This window comes from Callorhinus ursinus, unplaced genomic scaffold (genome assembly GCF_003265705.2).
Source record: "Callorhinus ursinus isolate GAN/ISIS: 27379988/994484 unplaced genomic scaffold, GSC_fseal_2.0 scaffold8, whole genome shotgun sequence".
Classification (NCBI taxonomy): domain Eukaryota; kingdom Metazoa; phylum Chordata; class Mammalia; order Carnivora; family Otariidae; genus Callorhinus; species Callorhinus ursinus.
In genome coordinates this window covers 68821153-68837130 of record NW_027397070.1, presented here as the reverse complement: position 1 = coordinate 68837130, position 15978 = coordinate 68821153, and the positions used below count along the sequence as shown (strand labels likewise).

Sequence of the window (15978 nt, the reverse complement as noted above, 5' to 3'; positions counted from 1 at the left end):
GTAGCGCTCGTGTCCCCATTACACGGGCAGGGACCTGGGGTTCGGCGGCAGAGTCGGGATCTGCCCCCAGGTCCCCGGGTCCGGTCCAGAGCGAGCACACCCCGCCTCCCGCTCAGCTGACCCGTCTCGCGCACGCCGGGAGGTTCCCGCCCGGCACAGGCCGCGGTCAGGCCCTGGGTTCCCGGGCCCGGCCCCACCGTCCCGCCGCCGCGCGCACCGGGCCGCCTCTCCCGCCGGGAGCGGCGCGGGCGGGCGCACGAAGCACATTCTTTGTCTGCAGCGCCCGTGCACCTCCCCCGCCCTCCACGTCCCCGCCACCCCGCCCACCTCGCACACGCCCAGCCAATGAGGCGCGGCGGCGGCGCGCAGGGCCCGGGGTGTTGTCCGCGCCCTGCCCGCCCATTGGCCGCGTTCTGCATCCCGTCGGGGTCCGGCCGGCAGGCCCGAGGGGCGGGGCATGCGGCCCGAGGTGAGGGACCGCGGGCTGCAGGTGGACAGCAGCGAGGGCCGGCGAGCCGGTCAGCGAGGGACGTGCGCGGTCCGCGGACCCGCGCGCTGAGCCGCCGCCGCCTACGCCGCCGCCGCCCCCGCCGCCCCCCGACCCCGGCCGGCCCCGGGCTCCGCGCCAGGAGGCGGCGGCCCGGCCGAGCCCCAATCCAGAGAGCCCGGGGGGGACCCCCGACGGCGACCCGTCCGGCGAGGGGCCAGAGGAGAAGGACGAGGAGGAAGGGCGGCCTCACCGGGGACCCGGCAATGGCGCTCGACTTCCTGGCTGGATGCGCTGGGGGTAAGGAGGCAGGCGGCTCCCGCCTCGAGCGCCCGATCTCGGGAGGCCGGAGCCAGGCGCGCGGGATGGAAGGCCGACTCACCTGCGGGCTCTGGGCCCCGGAGGCCCACCCTCTGGCCGGGGTTTCGTCGCCTGCAGAGTGGGGGTAACAATGCTCTCGTCTCACGGGGTTCTCGTGGGCGTGAACTGACAGCAGGCCCGGAGGGCGTCTAGCGCGCAGTCCGCCAGGGCACGCGTCGTTTAAGTCCTTCGGGGCACGTCCAGACGAGAGGTCTGGGGCGCCGGGGCAGCACGGTGGCTTGGCCAAGGCGGGGACTGCCAGAAGGATGCCCCACCGCCCCGTGCGCCCTTCTCTCCCGAGGCCTCGGGCACATCTCCCTCACCTGCTCCTGCATCCCCAGCCCGCGCCTACCCGGACCAGGGTTCCCCCCGCCTTCGTCCCCTCCCGGGCCCCGAGAAGTTCGGGGTTGGCTCCACTCTCTTCCCCCGCAGATGTCTGGGCGGGGCTGGGGCCACAGGACGACCCCCTGGCGGACTGGCCTTGGGAGGGCACTGAAGGGCGCCGGCCGGACCCCAGGCGCCGAGTCACGCTTTGGCACGCCGCACCTTCCTACGCCGTTCCGTGAGCTGCTGGGGGGCGACCCCACCCAAGTGGCGGCGTGGGCCTGACACGCGGCGTGGACTAGCGCTTGTGCTCACGCGTGCGTGTCACCGGTGTGGGGCACCTTCACCCAGGCGAGGCTGCTAGGGTCCTCCCCAAGCCTGTGTCCCCGAGAGGGCCGCAATCAATGTGCTGTCCTGGCTCAGCTTTGGGGCACCCGGGGCATCAGGCTGGCCACTTCCCTGTTTGGCCTTTCGTTTCTCTGCTTTTCCTTGGAGAGTTAATTTACTCAACTGGTATTAATTGCGAGCCAGGTTTTGCGAACAGGTATTCCCCACCGAGGTGACAGGAGCCGCTGCGTCACCCCGGCCCTGGTCCTGCGCTGATGGTGGGCTTCCCTCCTCCGGCACTGTTTATCTGCTGTTTATCATCTGCTTGGGTTTGGCGCTGGGCTCCCTGCAGGCAGAGGAAGGACTAGCAATGGCCTCAGGCATTTAAACCTCTGCAGTCTGAGCTTCCTACTCTGGGCAAGAGAAGACTGGTGGAGCAGAGTGTGCGCCAGGGAAATGAGGTGTGTGAAGAGATTTAAGAACTTCCCAGACTGTTACCCAATCAGGCCTCAGGAAACCACCCGGCTGGAGCCTGCAGAAGCGGGGAAAACCCCAGGGCTTTTCATAAATGGGTGCATTTCTCCCAAGCCCAGGCCAGAGGAGACAGGAGGGGGCAGCCTCTGCAGATCCAGCTCTCAGCTCCCCTATCCCGGTGACCCCACTCTGCTTTTCCTGTTCGCCTCCGGTGGCTGCACCAGCCCCCACCCCTGCTGGCTCCTCCTGGACCCCAGGCCCTCCTCTACCCCCACCCCCACCCCACGTGACGGGCTCAGTGAGGGTGGGCTGTGCCATGGCCAAAGACCCTTCCCAACTTCTTGGGGATTGTGGGTTCTTTCCCCCAGAGGGGCAGGATTCCTTCTGATTTCTCCCAGGTGTCCTGGAAGCCCCCTGTGAGCTGTGGGGCTTGGGGTAGGACTACTCATCCTAGGGCCAGGCCTGCATAGGGACCCATCGCCCCAGGCACACGTGTTCAGTCACTCGAGGCTCTGGCTCCTGGAATGCCTTCTGTCCATCCTTACCAGGCCCACCTAGGAGATCCTGTCCAGGCTCCAGGGTTGGGGCGAGATAAGAGTCCAGTACCACACCCAGCTATAGGCCACAGCCCCTGCCCCCACGGCCTTGCTCGGATCCAGATGCAAGCCTGGGGCTGGTGGTGCGCACCTACCTCCTGCTGTGGGGGGAGTGGAGGCCTGAGTCTCCCAGGTGGATGAGGGTGGAAGTGGCTGCCACAAAGATTCTTTGTGCGGGTCGTCAGCCTCCGCTCCCCGCCCCCTGGGATCCTCTCCTGCTCTTATTTGACTCAGGAGAAACCTTGGTCCTGAGACTTGGAGGGACTGGTGGAATAGTGACCTGATTGTGTCCCCGGCCCGCCTTCTGGGTGGCCCTGGCATGTCTAGCCGTGCAGAGGGACCGTCTAAGAACCATGCGCTGGTAGCCCTAGAGGCCCCCGCCTGGTTCCTTCTTCTTGAGCTCCTCCAGGTCTGCAGGCTCAGGGCAGGGTGATGGCGGTGCTTCTCTTTGGTGGCCTGGGGTCCCTCGAGATGCAGATTCCTGGGACAGAGAACAGTACATCCCCTCTGATCGGCTGAGTGTCGGGTCACGTGTTCAATTTCATCCTAGGAGGTGGGGCAGGCACCTTGATTGACAGCATCCAGGCGCTCAGGCGGCCTACCCACACTCCCCACCAGGGGGTCCGTCCCAGGTCTTCAGGCCGTTGACACCCTGTGCTCTGAGTGGAGTTCTCCCCGCGCTGGGCGTGGACGGGAGGAGGTGTGGAGAGCAGCTCCATGGTGGGGCCGGGAACCCTGCCTGGGGAGAGTGGTCCCCCCTCCTACTCTGGAGGGCCATGATGATGGGATTGAGGGTGCCTCTAAGGATCCAGCTTGTGTAAGGCAGTGGGCACTGGCTTTGGAGGTGGAAGAAATGGTCCACTTGTGTTGCCTCAGTGGCCTGTTGGGGAGCTGGTCTGGCAGGGCTTCCTGGCTCTCAAGGTAACTGAAGTTAAAAGGACAAGGCTTTTGGGGGACCGGAAGCCCTCATGGAGGCAGGCCCCAAGGCCCCCTCTGTTGCTGTGAATGGGGATGTCCTAGGTGAGGCCCGGAGCCCCTCCCTGAAGGCCGTAAACCCCGCCTCTGCGGAAAGTAGGAAAGCAAATGGCTCTCATTGGAGGCCTTGATGGGGCCTCCCAACTGAGGCTGGTGGGGTGGGGGGGTCACCCCTCCCCATCCTGGAGGCTGATGAAGGCTGGTGCCGGAACCTGAGCAAGTCTGGGGCCAGAGGCAGGACGGGTCACCCACAGGAAGGGAACCTCTAGCATTTCCAGTGTGTGCTTCTTGGGGACCCCACAACTGCCCCACAGCTGGGGAGAGAAGCAAGGCCAAACAGCATACCCCAGCCAAGTGTCGGGTTTCCAAAACCCCAGAGAATCAGTCACAGTCCCAGAAAATAAATTCTAGAACTAGGGTGTTCAAATTTAGAAAATTCACAACACGACATAAAAAAAGAAGGTGGGTTGCAAAATATAGAAACAAAGTGTGTCTCAAAAGACCAGAGACACAGGTATGGAAGTCTCGAGGGACAAGATGCCTTGGGGATGTCTTTTCATCTTCCTGTGAATGTTAGGGGTTCCAGAAGGAGAAAAAGGTCTGGAGACGATGATTAGGATGAATACGTAAGAGTGGAAATTTTCTCTGATCAGAAAAAGGCCTGAGTCTCTGGAGTGAAAGCGCTGGTGTGGTACCAGGCAGGGTTACTTAAAAAAAAAGAACAAGAAGACACACCCTTGGCATCTCGATGACATTCCTGAAATTTACAGATAAAATCTCAGAGGCTTCCTGATAGAACGCACCAATTATTGACCAAGGAGAAGAAATGCACTGGCAACAGATTTCTCAGCTGTAGCACCAAAAGCCGGGAGATTCTGGGATATTGGCCTGGGCCTGAGAGCCTCACCAGAGCACAGGACCTTTGTTCCCCGACAGCGTTAACAAAATAGATGATGCAGAGGAGCAGGACTACGGAGGCCATTGCCCTATATGTTACCTCCGAGAAAAACAGTCCAGAAAGGCGCCAAATGGCAATTGATCAGAGTAGAGACCCCCAGAAGGGGGCAGAGGTGAGGAGGAGAGCAAACAGCTATGAGTCTTGTGGGGTCTCTGGGTGTGGGACGGTAGGGGGTAGAAGGGGAAGCTACAGGGGTGGGGAACCTTCTTGGGGTGGCTCTTACTGGGGAGGGGTAGGGACAGCGGAGGGGCAGACAGAGCCTTGAGGGGCCACGGTTCTGATCCTGTGTCTACACATAATGCTAAGTGTTAGAAACAAGAAGTAACCTTTAGCTGAACTTAAACGTTAACAAGCAGGAGGACAAACGGCAGTTTGCCTGAACCAGCAAAAATGTAGAAAAGAAAAGGAGTAAAAGAATTCATTCACATAAAATAAGATGGAGTCGGGTCAGATGTCCCGTCTTGGCAAAATCAGAGACAGCTTCAGATGGGAGCAGGGACCAAAGCCTAGCCGAGCTGTAGCTCATTTCCAGGAGCATCAAAAACAAAGTAGGAGGACCAGGTTGAAAATTAACCATCCCGGGCGCCTGGGTGGCTCAGTTGGTTAAGTGACTGCCTTCGGCTCAGGTCATGATCCTGGGGTCCCGGGATCGAGTCGCGCATCGGGCTCCCTGCTCAGCAGGGAGTCTGCTTCTCCCTCTGACCCTCTTCCCTCTCGTGCTCTCTGTCTCTCATTCTCTCTCTCAAATAAATAAAATCTTTAAAAAAAAAATCAAATAAATAAATAAAATCTTGAAAAAAAAATTAACCATCACAAAGCGATACCAGGCACACGTAACCAAAAAGAAAGCAGGATCGGCAAAGAATCCACCAAACACAGTGGATTCTAAGGCCCAAAGTATTGAACAGGATGGAGAGGATACCCTACAAAGATCTGCAAGTTATAAAGAGGCAGCACGGTAATCCCCACTAACCCCTGGGCGCCCACCACCATGATATCCAGCCCCGACATGGGGCAAGAGAGACGAGTGGTTAAGGAAGGGGCTCCAGGCCCAGAAGATCCAGGTTCAAATCCTCACCCCACCAACTTATTAGCTGCGCAACATGGACATATTCTCTCAGCCTCCCGTTCCTCACCTGTAAAATGGGCTAACAGTCCTTTCTTTACAAATAAGAGGGAGAGTTAGTCACATACAAAACTAACAACAGTGAACCCCAGTAGAAACATTACTGTTTGTCACTCAACAAATAGTAACTGTCTTAATTATAAATACTCCGAGTGGTAAAAGGAGAACTTTAAGAGATTCACACACAGAATTCTAGGGAGGAAGGCATGGGAGTTGGTGCACAGGTTTCTCTCCCTCACTGAGCCTCCCTTTCTCCTTCCGTGAATGGGGAAACAAGGTGCCTGATTCCCAGTGATATTTACACCTGAACAGCACTCAGGACTCTGAAAAGTATTTAGGAGCCAATTTGGAGCGTGAGCCTTTGTCCTTCGAGGTGGGGCTGGGGTTTGGGCAGGGCCTGGACTGATGCATATCACTCATGATCACAGAGTCAGGAGCTGACTCCCTGGGCGTCAGGTGGGCGTCAGGTGGCTCCCCTGCAGGGAAGGGAGTGGTCAGCCAGTGTCTGCAATACCTCGATGCCTCCATACCTCGATGCCTCCATGCCTCCTCGGGCCCTGGGTCAGCACTGCAGGGGGAGGGGCTTGGCGGAGCGGATGCTCACACCAAGTACTGGTGAGGGGAGTGAGCCGCAGACCTCGAGTTCCTCGGGAGCTTGGCCAGCTGGTGAGTGGCAGAGGGCAAATTCAAATCTGGGTGACTGGCCCCAAGTCCAAAACCCCTGGGCCCCCCTGCCGTGCCGGGAGGTGTTTGCATGGGGTGGGTGGGTGGGGGGGAGACTTCTGTTGTCAAATGTGTGAGCAGCAGGGGAGAGACACCAACTTTGAGTGGGACAGATGCTGGCTCATCCTCAGGGATGTCACCCTCTTACCCCCACTGCTCGGGCAGACCTGAGGACAAAAGAGCTCACGGCGCGCCTGGTAAACATTCTCTGTTCCCGTCAAGCGGCTCCCATGGTCCTCCTAGCCGGAAGCCCCCCACACTGCGGGTTTCTGAGGCATCTGGGTGACGGTCCTCCTTTTTTCCTCCAGGTGTGGCAGGAGTGCTCGTGGGACACCCATTTGACACGGTCAAGGTGAGTGTCTTGTCACAGTTTTACTCTCAGGTCTTTGTGGAGGCGCAGACGTTGCACCGAGGCCTGGAGGGCTGGGGTGACCGGAGGCCCCTTTCCAGTGACCACCTTAAGAACGCCTGTGAGGTCTTCCCACAGGTTCTGGAATAAAGGTAGACTTAGGATTGTGTGACACGCAGGTGGACGGCTGTGTGTCCACTTTCTTTCTGGGTCTGGCCTTACATCTCCCAGCTCGGGGCTGAACTTGGAGGTCCATGGTGGTGGCCCCTGAGACTGAGAGTCTGAAGGGCAGGCTTCCGCTTGCCCAGAGCGGGGGCTGCTCACTGTTCTGATGCAGAAGCCCCCCAGACATCTTCTTGAAAGAAAGTGCAGTTTAGAGAGAAAACACAGAAAGACAGAAAAACCAGAACCTGTATTTCCCGTGAACGTGATCTTCACCGAGTGCTGAGCCCCACTGGCGTGAAACTGAGCGATCGGTTCCCAAGGGCTGGTGTGCGCGTGCATGGAGTTCGTGGCTCCAATGTGGGGCCCTGGGGCGGGCACTCAGTCTGCAGCTCCTCCTTGATAAAACTGTCCAGATCCAGGTGCTCAGAGGCTCACGATGGAAACAAAGGAAACCCATGTTTTCCAGCTGGAAATTCCCAAATAGGATTTTCTCCCTGTTGTTGGGGTTTTAGGTCCTGAAACCAGCCAAGTCTGGACTTTCCCTTGCAGGCTTCCCCCGGGAATCAGGGCAAGCCGTAAACAGCAGGGCACTAGGCCAGACCCTGTGACCCACTGTAAACACTGAACTTGGCAGTGCCTACTAGGGACAGCGAAGGCAAGGATGTCAGCCCTAGCTGGGTTTGAGCTCACTTCCTGTCCCCTCTTTTTTCAGTGGCAGTCAGGTGGTCCTTGGGCAAGAAAAGGCCTCGGGACCTCAGCGCTGGGGTTGCCTCCCGCGCAGGCGTGACGGCCTAGCTAGATGTTTTGGCTCTGACCAGAACAAGTTCTGCCCAAGGTTGCGTGCAGGTCCAGGACCCCCGCTAGCCCATCTGCTGTGTGACCTTGGGCCAGCTGCTTTACCTCGGGGCCCAGGGATCTCATCCGCCAAGTAAGGCGTTGGGCAAGATTACGGGGGCTCCGTCATTGAGCGTCTGCCTTCGGCTCGGGTCATGGTCCCAGGGTCCTGGGATCGAGCCCCGCATCGGGCTCCCTGCTCCGCGGAGGCCTGCTTCTCCCTCTCCCACTCCCCCTGCTTGTGTTCCCTCTCTCATTTTGTCTCTGTCAAATAAATAAATAAAATCTTAAAAAAAAAAAAAAGATTACAGAGGCCCTTGTGGTGCCGGGTGCTCAACAGTCAAGTTTGGGTTGCATGAAATGCTAGTTCTGCAGAGCACAGATCTTCTATCCAATCGTATGCAATTTAAGGAGAAAGCGGAAGGACCAGGCTTTCTTGCCACACAGTGGCCCGTGCTCCTACACAGCCTGCCTGTCCTCACAGCTGCCTGAGCGCTGCCCAGATGGCTGCCCCGTGAAGCCTGCCCATAGGCCAGAGCAGCCCGGGAGAGCCTGGCACTGTCCGCACTCTGCTGGGGTTTATATTTTGCAGTCACATGTTGTAAATGCCTCTGTATCCGGCCATGGAGTGACTCTGGATTCACTTCCTCAGCCCAGCGTTGCGGGGGCCACACCTCTCTGAGCCATGACTTGGCCTGGGCATGGCCAAGCCCCCCTCAGCTAGCCCCGCTCCCACTGGGCCCCCTCCTCGGTTCCCCCAGGCTGGGGAGGACCCTGTCCTGGGGTCTCTGGCCCCCTTTGAGCTCCTGGGCCATGACCAGCACCCCCGGCAGTGATTGGGGACCAGGAGCCTCTCCACCCCACAGGGTTCCTGCCCCTTAGATCCTCCCCCTTACCTCGCCCCTGGAGGGTGGTCTTTGAAGAAATCCATTGGTGACTGTTTTTGGCCACTGCGGCCCACCTGCATCAATCGCATCTGGGCAAACCTGACTTTAAAAACCAAGCTGCTTACGGATAGGAAAAAAAACCCGCCCCCAGTAATCCCCTCTGTCACTCAACTTGTGACCCCTCTCGTCCTAGTTACAGGCTCACACACTATTACATTGTGCTGATCAAGGAACGCGCGCCTTTGGTTTAATTTAATGCTGTGTCACCAATGGCCTTATTTTTTTTTTTAAGATTTTATTTATTTATTTGACAGAGAGAGAGAGAGGACAAGCGGGGGCGGGGGAGTAGGGAGAGGCAGAGGGACAATCAGATTCCCTGCTGAGCAGGGAGCCCGATGCGGGGCTCGATCCCAGGACCCTGAGATCACAACCAGAGCCAAAGACAGATGCTTAATCGACTGAGCCACCCAGGTGCCCCCTCCCCACCAATGGCCTTATTTTTTACTGGCTCTTTTCCAGTATAAAAGTTAAACAATTCTCATTAAAAGAAAATTGGGAAAGGTAGAAGAGCACCTTATTTCCTTATACCGACAAATCGGTTTTCCCATTCTGTACATTCCTTCAGGACCGCCCCCCTCCGCCACCGTGCCTGCCATGGGCGTGTGATATTTTTTCAAAATGTGTTTTAATCATCAGGTACACGCACAGTTATTTGGTTGGCTTTCTATTACAAAAGTAATGTAGGTTGTAAAGAAATTTTTAACCATTGTAGAGACATATAAACTAAAAAGGAAAAAAAAAACCCCAGTCCTTCATAGATCTCTTCCCCAACCCTCACCGGGATATATTCCTTGTGTTTGGCAAAAGTGGGATTGACTTCAATAGCTCTGTTGTTGTTTTAACTGAAATGTAACCATGTAGAAAAGTACACACATGCCAAGCATATGAATCTACGAATCATCATCCTGAAGCACAAGCCTGGGGAGCGCAGAACAAGGTCTGCCGTCCAGAAATTCCCCCCCCAGTCCTCCTAGCAACCCCTCCCCCTTCTACTACCTGGGACATGACCGTAATCAGGGACAGTGGGTCTAAAACCACTTTCACCGGGGAGTGGCCATCCCAGGGCAGGGGAGGGGGTGGGGAGGTCGGGGGCTGGGCCTTGGGGGCTCCGCGCCTGGATGTGATGTTGACATTTTATGTTGCTTTAACCGCCTTTACTTTCTGAGCTAGGGGCTGTCTCCATCCATAGCAAAAGTGTAACTTTGTTGTAGATGAGCGTAAGCCTCACCCTGGAGAGCGCTAGTAAGTACAGACCAGGGGAACCCCACCCTTCTCTGTCCTCGCTGAACCAGACCCTGGGCCTGAACCGCACCCTGCCACGCCCCTCCCCTTCCCCACCCCACACAGTGCCCTCCTTGACTAGCAGGGGACAGGGAGGGCCTGAGCTGAGCTTGGGCCCGGCACAGGTCCTGGGGCGGGGACTCAGGTGGGGCTGGTGGAGACAAATCAGCCCGCTCTGGAGCAGAGGGTCTACGGTGGGCATCTCTCAGCCCAGTGGAGAGCTGGGAGCCTTTTGGGCATGTGTGCGAACGACCACTTTTCCAGGGGCGGGCCCACGGATCCTTAAACGGGATGTTAACCTCAACTCTAGAGATTACAAGACTTGGGCCCCATTTCACCCCCAAACCTGGTCCCCCAAACTCCCAGCCAGCGAGTGCTCAGCCCAGGTCCAGGGGTCAGAAACAGAGGGGAGAGGGGCCTCCGTGCTCCCTGTGGGACCCAAGCTGGCCTGAGCCTGGGCAAGAGCATGTTCAGCCTGCAGAGACTTCAAGCTGACATCCACGTGTGTCTGAAAATCCCACCCAAGCAGGGCCCGCCTGGCCCTGCTTCCTGTCCTTTCTGCTCACACGGCCCATTTAGTGGCTGCATGAGAAAGAGAAATGTCCCACCAGAGACCCCAGAACACAGAAGGGAAGTGAAAAACCTCACATCCCAAAAACAACCTGAGCAGAGCTCAAGGTGTTAATATGTTATTAGGTGTTAAGGTGTTACTATGTCATTAATATGTTGCCCGAGCGCTTTTGCTTTTCTCCACTGAAAATCCACCCCTCCCCCACCAGGCCGTGGCCCAGCTGGGCCGCCAGGGTGGGAAGGGGCGCTGGGGTGACCTGCTGCAGGGTGCACTCGCTTGTCAGCCGCTTCTCAGAGCAGTGGCCGCCAACTGCAGAGGTTCTCGTGTGCAGAGATGGTGCTTTTTTGTTCTCAGAACATGTTCTTTTGTAAGTGCGTTTGGCAAGAGAAGATCCACTGGAAGGCTGCACCCCAGCCCGCACCCCACCCCGCTCTGGCCGCGACCAACCAACGCAGCCGAGCCACTCCTGTTGCTGGAGTGGACAGACAGCCTTGGCCGAGTTGCAAAACATCTCTGAGCCTCAGTGTTCCCGCCTCTGAAGTGGGGGTAACTACACCCACCTCGGCTGATGATTCCAGGGGTAGGCCCTCCGGTGCTGCCGACCACAGAGGGGTGTTCGTGCTGTGGCCCTGGCTGTGGTATAGTGATTTCTGAGTCAGCTCCTGAGAACAGGACTTAACCTGGCTCACCCCCCACCCCCATCCATGACCTGGATTCTGAGGTCGGGAAATGTGCTCCCGCTCCGCATTGTGGGGCCTGTGTATCAAGTGCAGAGATAAGCTCTCCGTCAACAAAGAACACTTTCACATTAAGAGGTTCTGGACTACGGGGCGCCAAGGGCAGCTGGGCCTGAGCCCCCAGGTCCCAAAGGTGGGGACATGGTCACCAAGGAGCCTATCAGCTGCTCTCCTGTCACTGCTTTGTTAACTCAACGACCACTGTCCTCACAAGGGGCTACCGGCAGAAATTAGGGGTCCCTCAGAGTCCAAGGCTCAGTGCTTTTAACACCCACTGTGGCACTGTCAGCCCCTGAGGGGAGCTGGGTGATGGGAATAGGTGGGGAGCCCCTCTGGCATCGGCCACTGTTTGCCACCAGGACAGTGGGGAGATCTGGGAAAGTGCTTCGTGCCCCACTGCCCAGACATCGTGCAGACATAATGCAACCAGAGGCTTAGCCTCTACTTGTCTGAGATCTCGGGGACCCTCTCCCCCCCATGCAGCTGGCTGTCTCTGTGGCTCTTTGCCCACCGATACCCTCCCCTGAAGAGGCATGGACACCCGGCCCTGCCCCATCCCGGAATTCCAAAGGCCACAGAAAGCTACTTGGCTCCCTGCCTCCGGCGTCCAGCCTTGGGCCTTCCCCCAGAGAGCCTCCGCGGGCTGTCCTGAGGGCTGGGGCAAGAGAGCTGGGAGCTCTGGCTTGGCTCGCCCACCTTTCACTGGGCCCTGTCCTTGCAGGTGCGGCTTCAGGTCCAGAGCCTGGAGAAGCCTCAGTACCGAGGGACCTTGCACTGCTTCCAGTCAATCATCAAGCAGGAGAGCGTGAGTGGCCTGGGCCTGGGGGTGGCGGTGGGGAACCAGCTTCTGGAGTGCTTTGGGCCCCAGACGGCACAGTTGGAACAGACGGTGCCCTCCCCCCGCCCCCCCGCCCCGCCCCGGGGACTATGGGCAAATGAGGACTTGGGAAATGGGAAGGTGCGAATGCCCAGGCCTCGAACCTCGAGGACATGGGTTCTAGCAGAATTCGGCTTGGTCCTCTTGAACACGCAGGGTGGGCTGGGGGGCTCAGCGCCCCATGCACGCGGGGTCCCGGGGAGGCGGCCCAAGCAGCAGCGCGCGTGACGCGTGTCTGTGCGCCCCCCCTCCCCCGCAGGTGCTGGGCCTGTACAAGGGCCTGGGCTCGCCCCTCATGGGGCTCACCTTCATCAACGCGCTGGTGTTCGGCGTGCAGGGCAACACCCTGCGGGCGCTGGGCCGCGACACGCCGCTGAACCAGTTCCTGGCCGGCGCGGCGGCGGGCGCCATCCAGTGCGTCATCTGCTGCCCCATGGAGCTGGCCAAGACGCGGCTGCAGCTGCAGGACGCGGGGCCGGCGCGCACCTACCGCGGCTCGCTGGACTGCCTGGTGCAGATCTACCGGCGCGAGGGCCTGCGCGGCGTCAACCGGGGCATGGCGTCCACGCTGCTGCGCGAGACGCCCAGCTTCGGCGTCTACTTCCTCTCCTACGACGTGCTGACGCGCGCGCTCGGCTGCGAGCCCGGCGACCGGCTGCTGGTGCCCAAGCTGCTGCTGGCGGGCGGCACGTCGGGCACCCTCTCCTGGCTGTCCACCTACCCCGTGGACGTGGTCAAGTCGCGGCTGCAGGCCGACGGGCTGCGGGGCGCCCCGCGCTACGGCGGCTTCGTGGACTGCGTGCGCCAGAGCTACCGCGCCGAGGGCTGGCGCGTGTTCACGCGCGGGCTGGCCTCCACGCTGCTGCGCGCCTTCCCCGTCAACGCCGCCACCTTTGCCACCGTCACCGTGGTGCTCACGTACGCGCGCGGCCCCGAGGCCCGGCCCGACGGCGAGGCCGTGCCCGCCGCCGCGTCGGGGCCCGGCCTGGCCCAGCCCTCCAGCCTGTGAGGCCGGCGCCCGGGCGCCGCGGGCTCCGGACGCCAGCGGGCCTGGGCTGCCTTCCACGCACCGGCTGGTGGGGGGGGGGCGTGGGGGGGTCCTTGGCCACAGGCTTGACGTCCGCGGGGCCCTCGGCCGGGAGATAGGGAGCCTCCTACCCGCACTGTCCGGTCGCCGAGCTCAGAGGTGACGGCGTGTAGCGCCCCCGCGCCGAGCCTGGCGCTGTCACTTGGGGTCTTCCAGGAAGCCCGCCGACACTCCAGCCCTTTCCCGGGATCCGGGCCGCCACGACCGTGGGGTCTTTGACGACCCACCGATGGGCCACCCAGCGGCTAACGTCCAGTCGGCCACCTGGCAGAGCTCCAGGGGGCACTTCTGGGCCACCTGTGCGGTCTCTGTATTAGGGACGGAGAGGCAGCTCTGGGTGCCCCGTGGTGTCCCAGGACATAATACTCTGCTGTGATGCACCCCAGCTTCTCCATGGGGCACAGCTGGGAATGTCCCAGCTGGTGGCTCCATACTAGCCTAGGGGCTGGGCTGGGGGACCAGGCACAGGCCAGTGGGAGGGGAGCTCAATGGTTAAGTCCAGCCGCGGGTGGGGAAGGCTTGTCACCCTCTGGTCCTCAGGCTGCCCGTCTGTAAAATGGGGACATGGGTCAGTCACTGTGTGGGGCTCTGGCCACTGGCCAGGGTTGCCTAAGCCGTGCAGAGGAGTCATCAAGGAGATCGGTACAGGAGGATCCCCACGCCCCAGCAAATGATGTCTCTCCCAGGGAGTCTCCTCCTGCTTGGTATTCCCGTGAGGCCGTGGAGGAAGGCCCGTTAGTGGACACAGTACAGCGTGGCCATGTATTTGCACAGGGAGGCAGATGGTTTTGCACAAGTTGGAGATGACTATGGCCTCCTTTGCCCCGAGCGGGGCTCAGCCTCTTGGGGAATGTGATATGCTCTCCCAGGAGGCTGACTTGGGTCAAGGAAGAGAAGACTCCCAACCCTGTTCTCGTGGTGTCATTGTTGTATAGAAACCGCTGAAGGAATAAAATATTCTTTGTTTTCTTAAGAGCGTGGCCTTGTTTGTGTCCATTCCCCACCCCCTCCCTGGGGTCAGAGGGGCCGGCTTGGTGGTCTGTGCTCCCGGGCCCTGATGGCGGCCCGAGGTGCATGACCAGGGCACGCTGCAGTGTCCATCCAGACCCTCAGTTTCCTCATCTGCAAAATGGGGCTGATGTAGGCATGAGGACTAGGTGCGCAAGCTCACAAACGTGCTGGATGAAGTGTCAGCCGTTCAGCAAACGCTCCTCAGACGTCTGCGGTTTCCCAGCAGTGAGAGGCCCGGGCCCTGCTCATCCTCCACGTGGGCTGGCCAGGCGGTGTGTGCTGTGAGCTCCCTGGGGTATGGAGAGGTGTGGTCAGGGCACAGAGGGCACACTCGCTGAGGCCAGAAACAGCCTCCCGGAGGAGGGAGGTCTAAGTGGAGCTCTCAGAGGTGAACGTGCCCACCCGGGTGCTGACTTGACAGTGAACTTGAAGGAGTTTCCCTCGGCCGCCACAACCAAATCCCGCACGCCGTGTGGCCCAAACTGACGTTAATTCTCTTGAAGGTCCGGGACCCCCGGGGCAGCGGCGGTGCTCCTTCCGAGGCTGCCCAGGGAGCATCCTTCCCCGCCTCTCCCAGCACCTGGCGGCGGCCGGCAACCCTCAGCTGGTAGGCATCGTCCTCCAGTCTGCCCCTCCGTCCCCACTTGGCCGCCCCCTGGGGCATCTCTGTCTCCCCCTCTGTTTATCAGGACACCGTCGCTGGCACAGGGGCCCAGCCTCCTCCAGGATGAGCTCAGTTTGACTAATAACATCCGCAAAGGCCCTGTACCTAGGCTAAGGACTCCAACCTATCTTTTGGGGGGACACAGTTCAACTCACAACAGAGAACTTCTCCCTGACGAGTGTGTTCCAGTTGGCCACGTTTTTAATAGTCGCGTGGCATCTCAGCAGATAAGCACTCCTTACGTTATTTACCCCTCTAGGCTCGGGACAGTCCTCTCGGAGATATCTGAAGTCTCAGCGGGGCAGGAGCCCGCCGGGCCACGGAGGGGAGAGTGGGGCTGGAGCCAAGGGATCAGATGGAGCCGAGTCCATGGGCGGAGGGCAGAGGGCAGCGGGAAGGGCAGCAAGGCTCGCTGCAGGGGCCGTGAGGTTGGAGAGGGCCACCGGGCCAAGTCACGTAGCAGTGCTGAGCCTCCTAGGTGCCTACCGAATAGCCACCCTGCCCTTTTCTAATGGAACCCAGTGTGTTCCGGGCTTCAGCGTGTCTGGATGAAAATACCCTTCCAGACTCCCTTGCAGCTGGAGGTGGCCACGTGTCCCAGATCTGGTCAGTGAAAGCAGTGGCTGGGGCTTCTGAGGAAGGTTTGTAAGAGGGACAAATGCACCATGGCACATCCGTGACTTCTGACCCAAGGAAATGGGGCTGGGATGCCCGCAGGGACAGCGGAGGAGGAAGCAGCCTCGGTGGACCCCTGGGCCAGCCTGGTCTGCTCCTTCCTTGGGTTCTCTGCCATGCATCATGGCCACAGCCAGGAGTTTGCTGGTTTTCCCTGGGGCAGTGATAGGCTCTGGCTCATGCCTTACAGACCCCACAGGAGGCCATGAGGCGCGTGGGCCACAGGGGTGAGAAGAGGAGGCCTGGGGTGTGTGTGGTGTGTGTGTGTGTGTGTGTGTGTGTGTGTGTGTGTGTACCAAAGGGCATCTCAAGGTTGGGAAGGGAAGGCTCCAGCACAAGCAGGCAGGAGCGCGCAGGAAGGAACAGTGATGGATGAAGCCCCCATGGCAGTTTGAGGGAAACTGAGTCAACAGACAATAGTCAACAGTCA

The 15978-nt window shown here is 59.7% G+C and overlaps 1 protein-coding gene across 1 annotated transcript; it reads left to right on the top strand.

Annotated features, from left to right (window-relative positions):
- The first annotated feature begins 396 nt into the window (after positions 1 to 396).
- On the top strand, positions 397 to 14171 carry SLC25A29 (solute carrier family 25 member 29). The gene is made up of 4 exons (XM_025869371.2): positions 397 to 787; positions 6659 to 6702; positions 11956 to 12039; positions 12371 to 14171. The coding sequence occupies exons 1-4, from the start codon at positions 754 to 756 to the stop codon at positions 13118 to 13120; spliced, it is 912 nt and encodes a 303-aa protein (XP_025725156.1). The 5' UTR covers positions 397 to 753; the 3' UTR covers positions 13121 to 14171.
- Positions 14172 to 15978: the final 1807 nt, after the last annotated feature.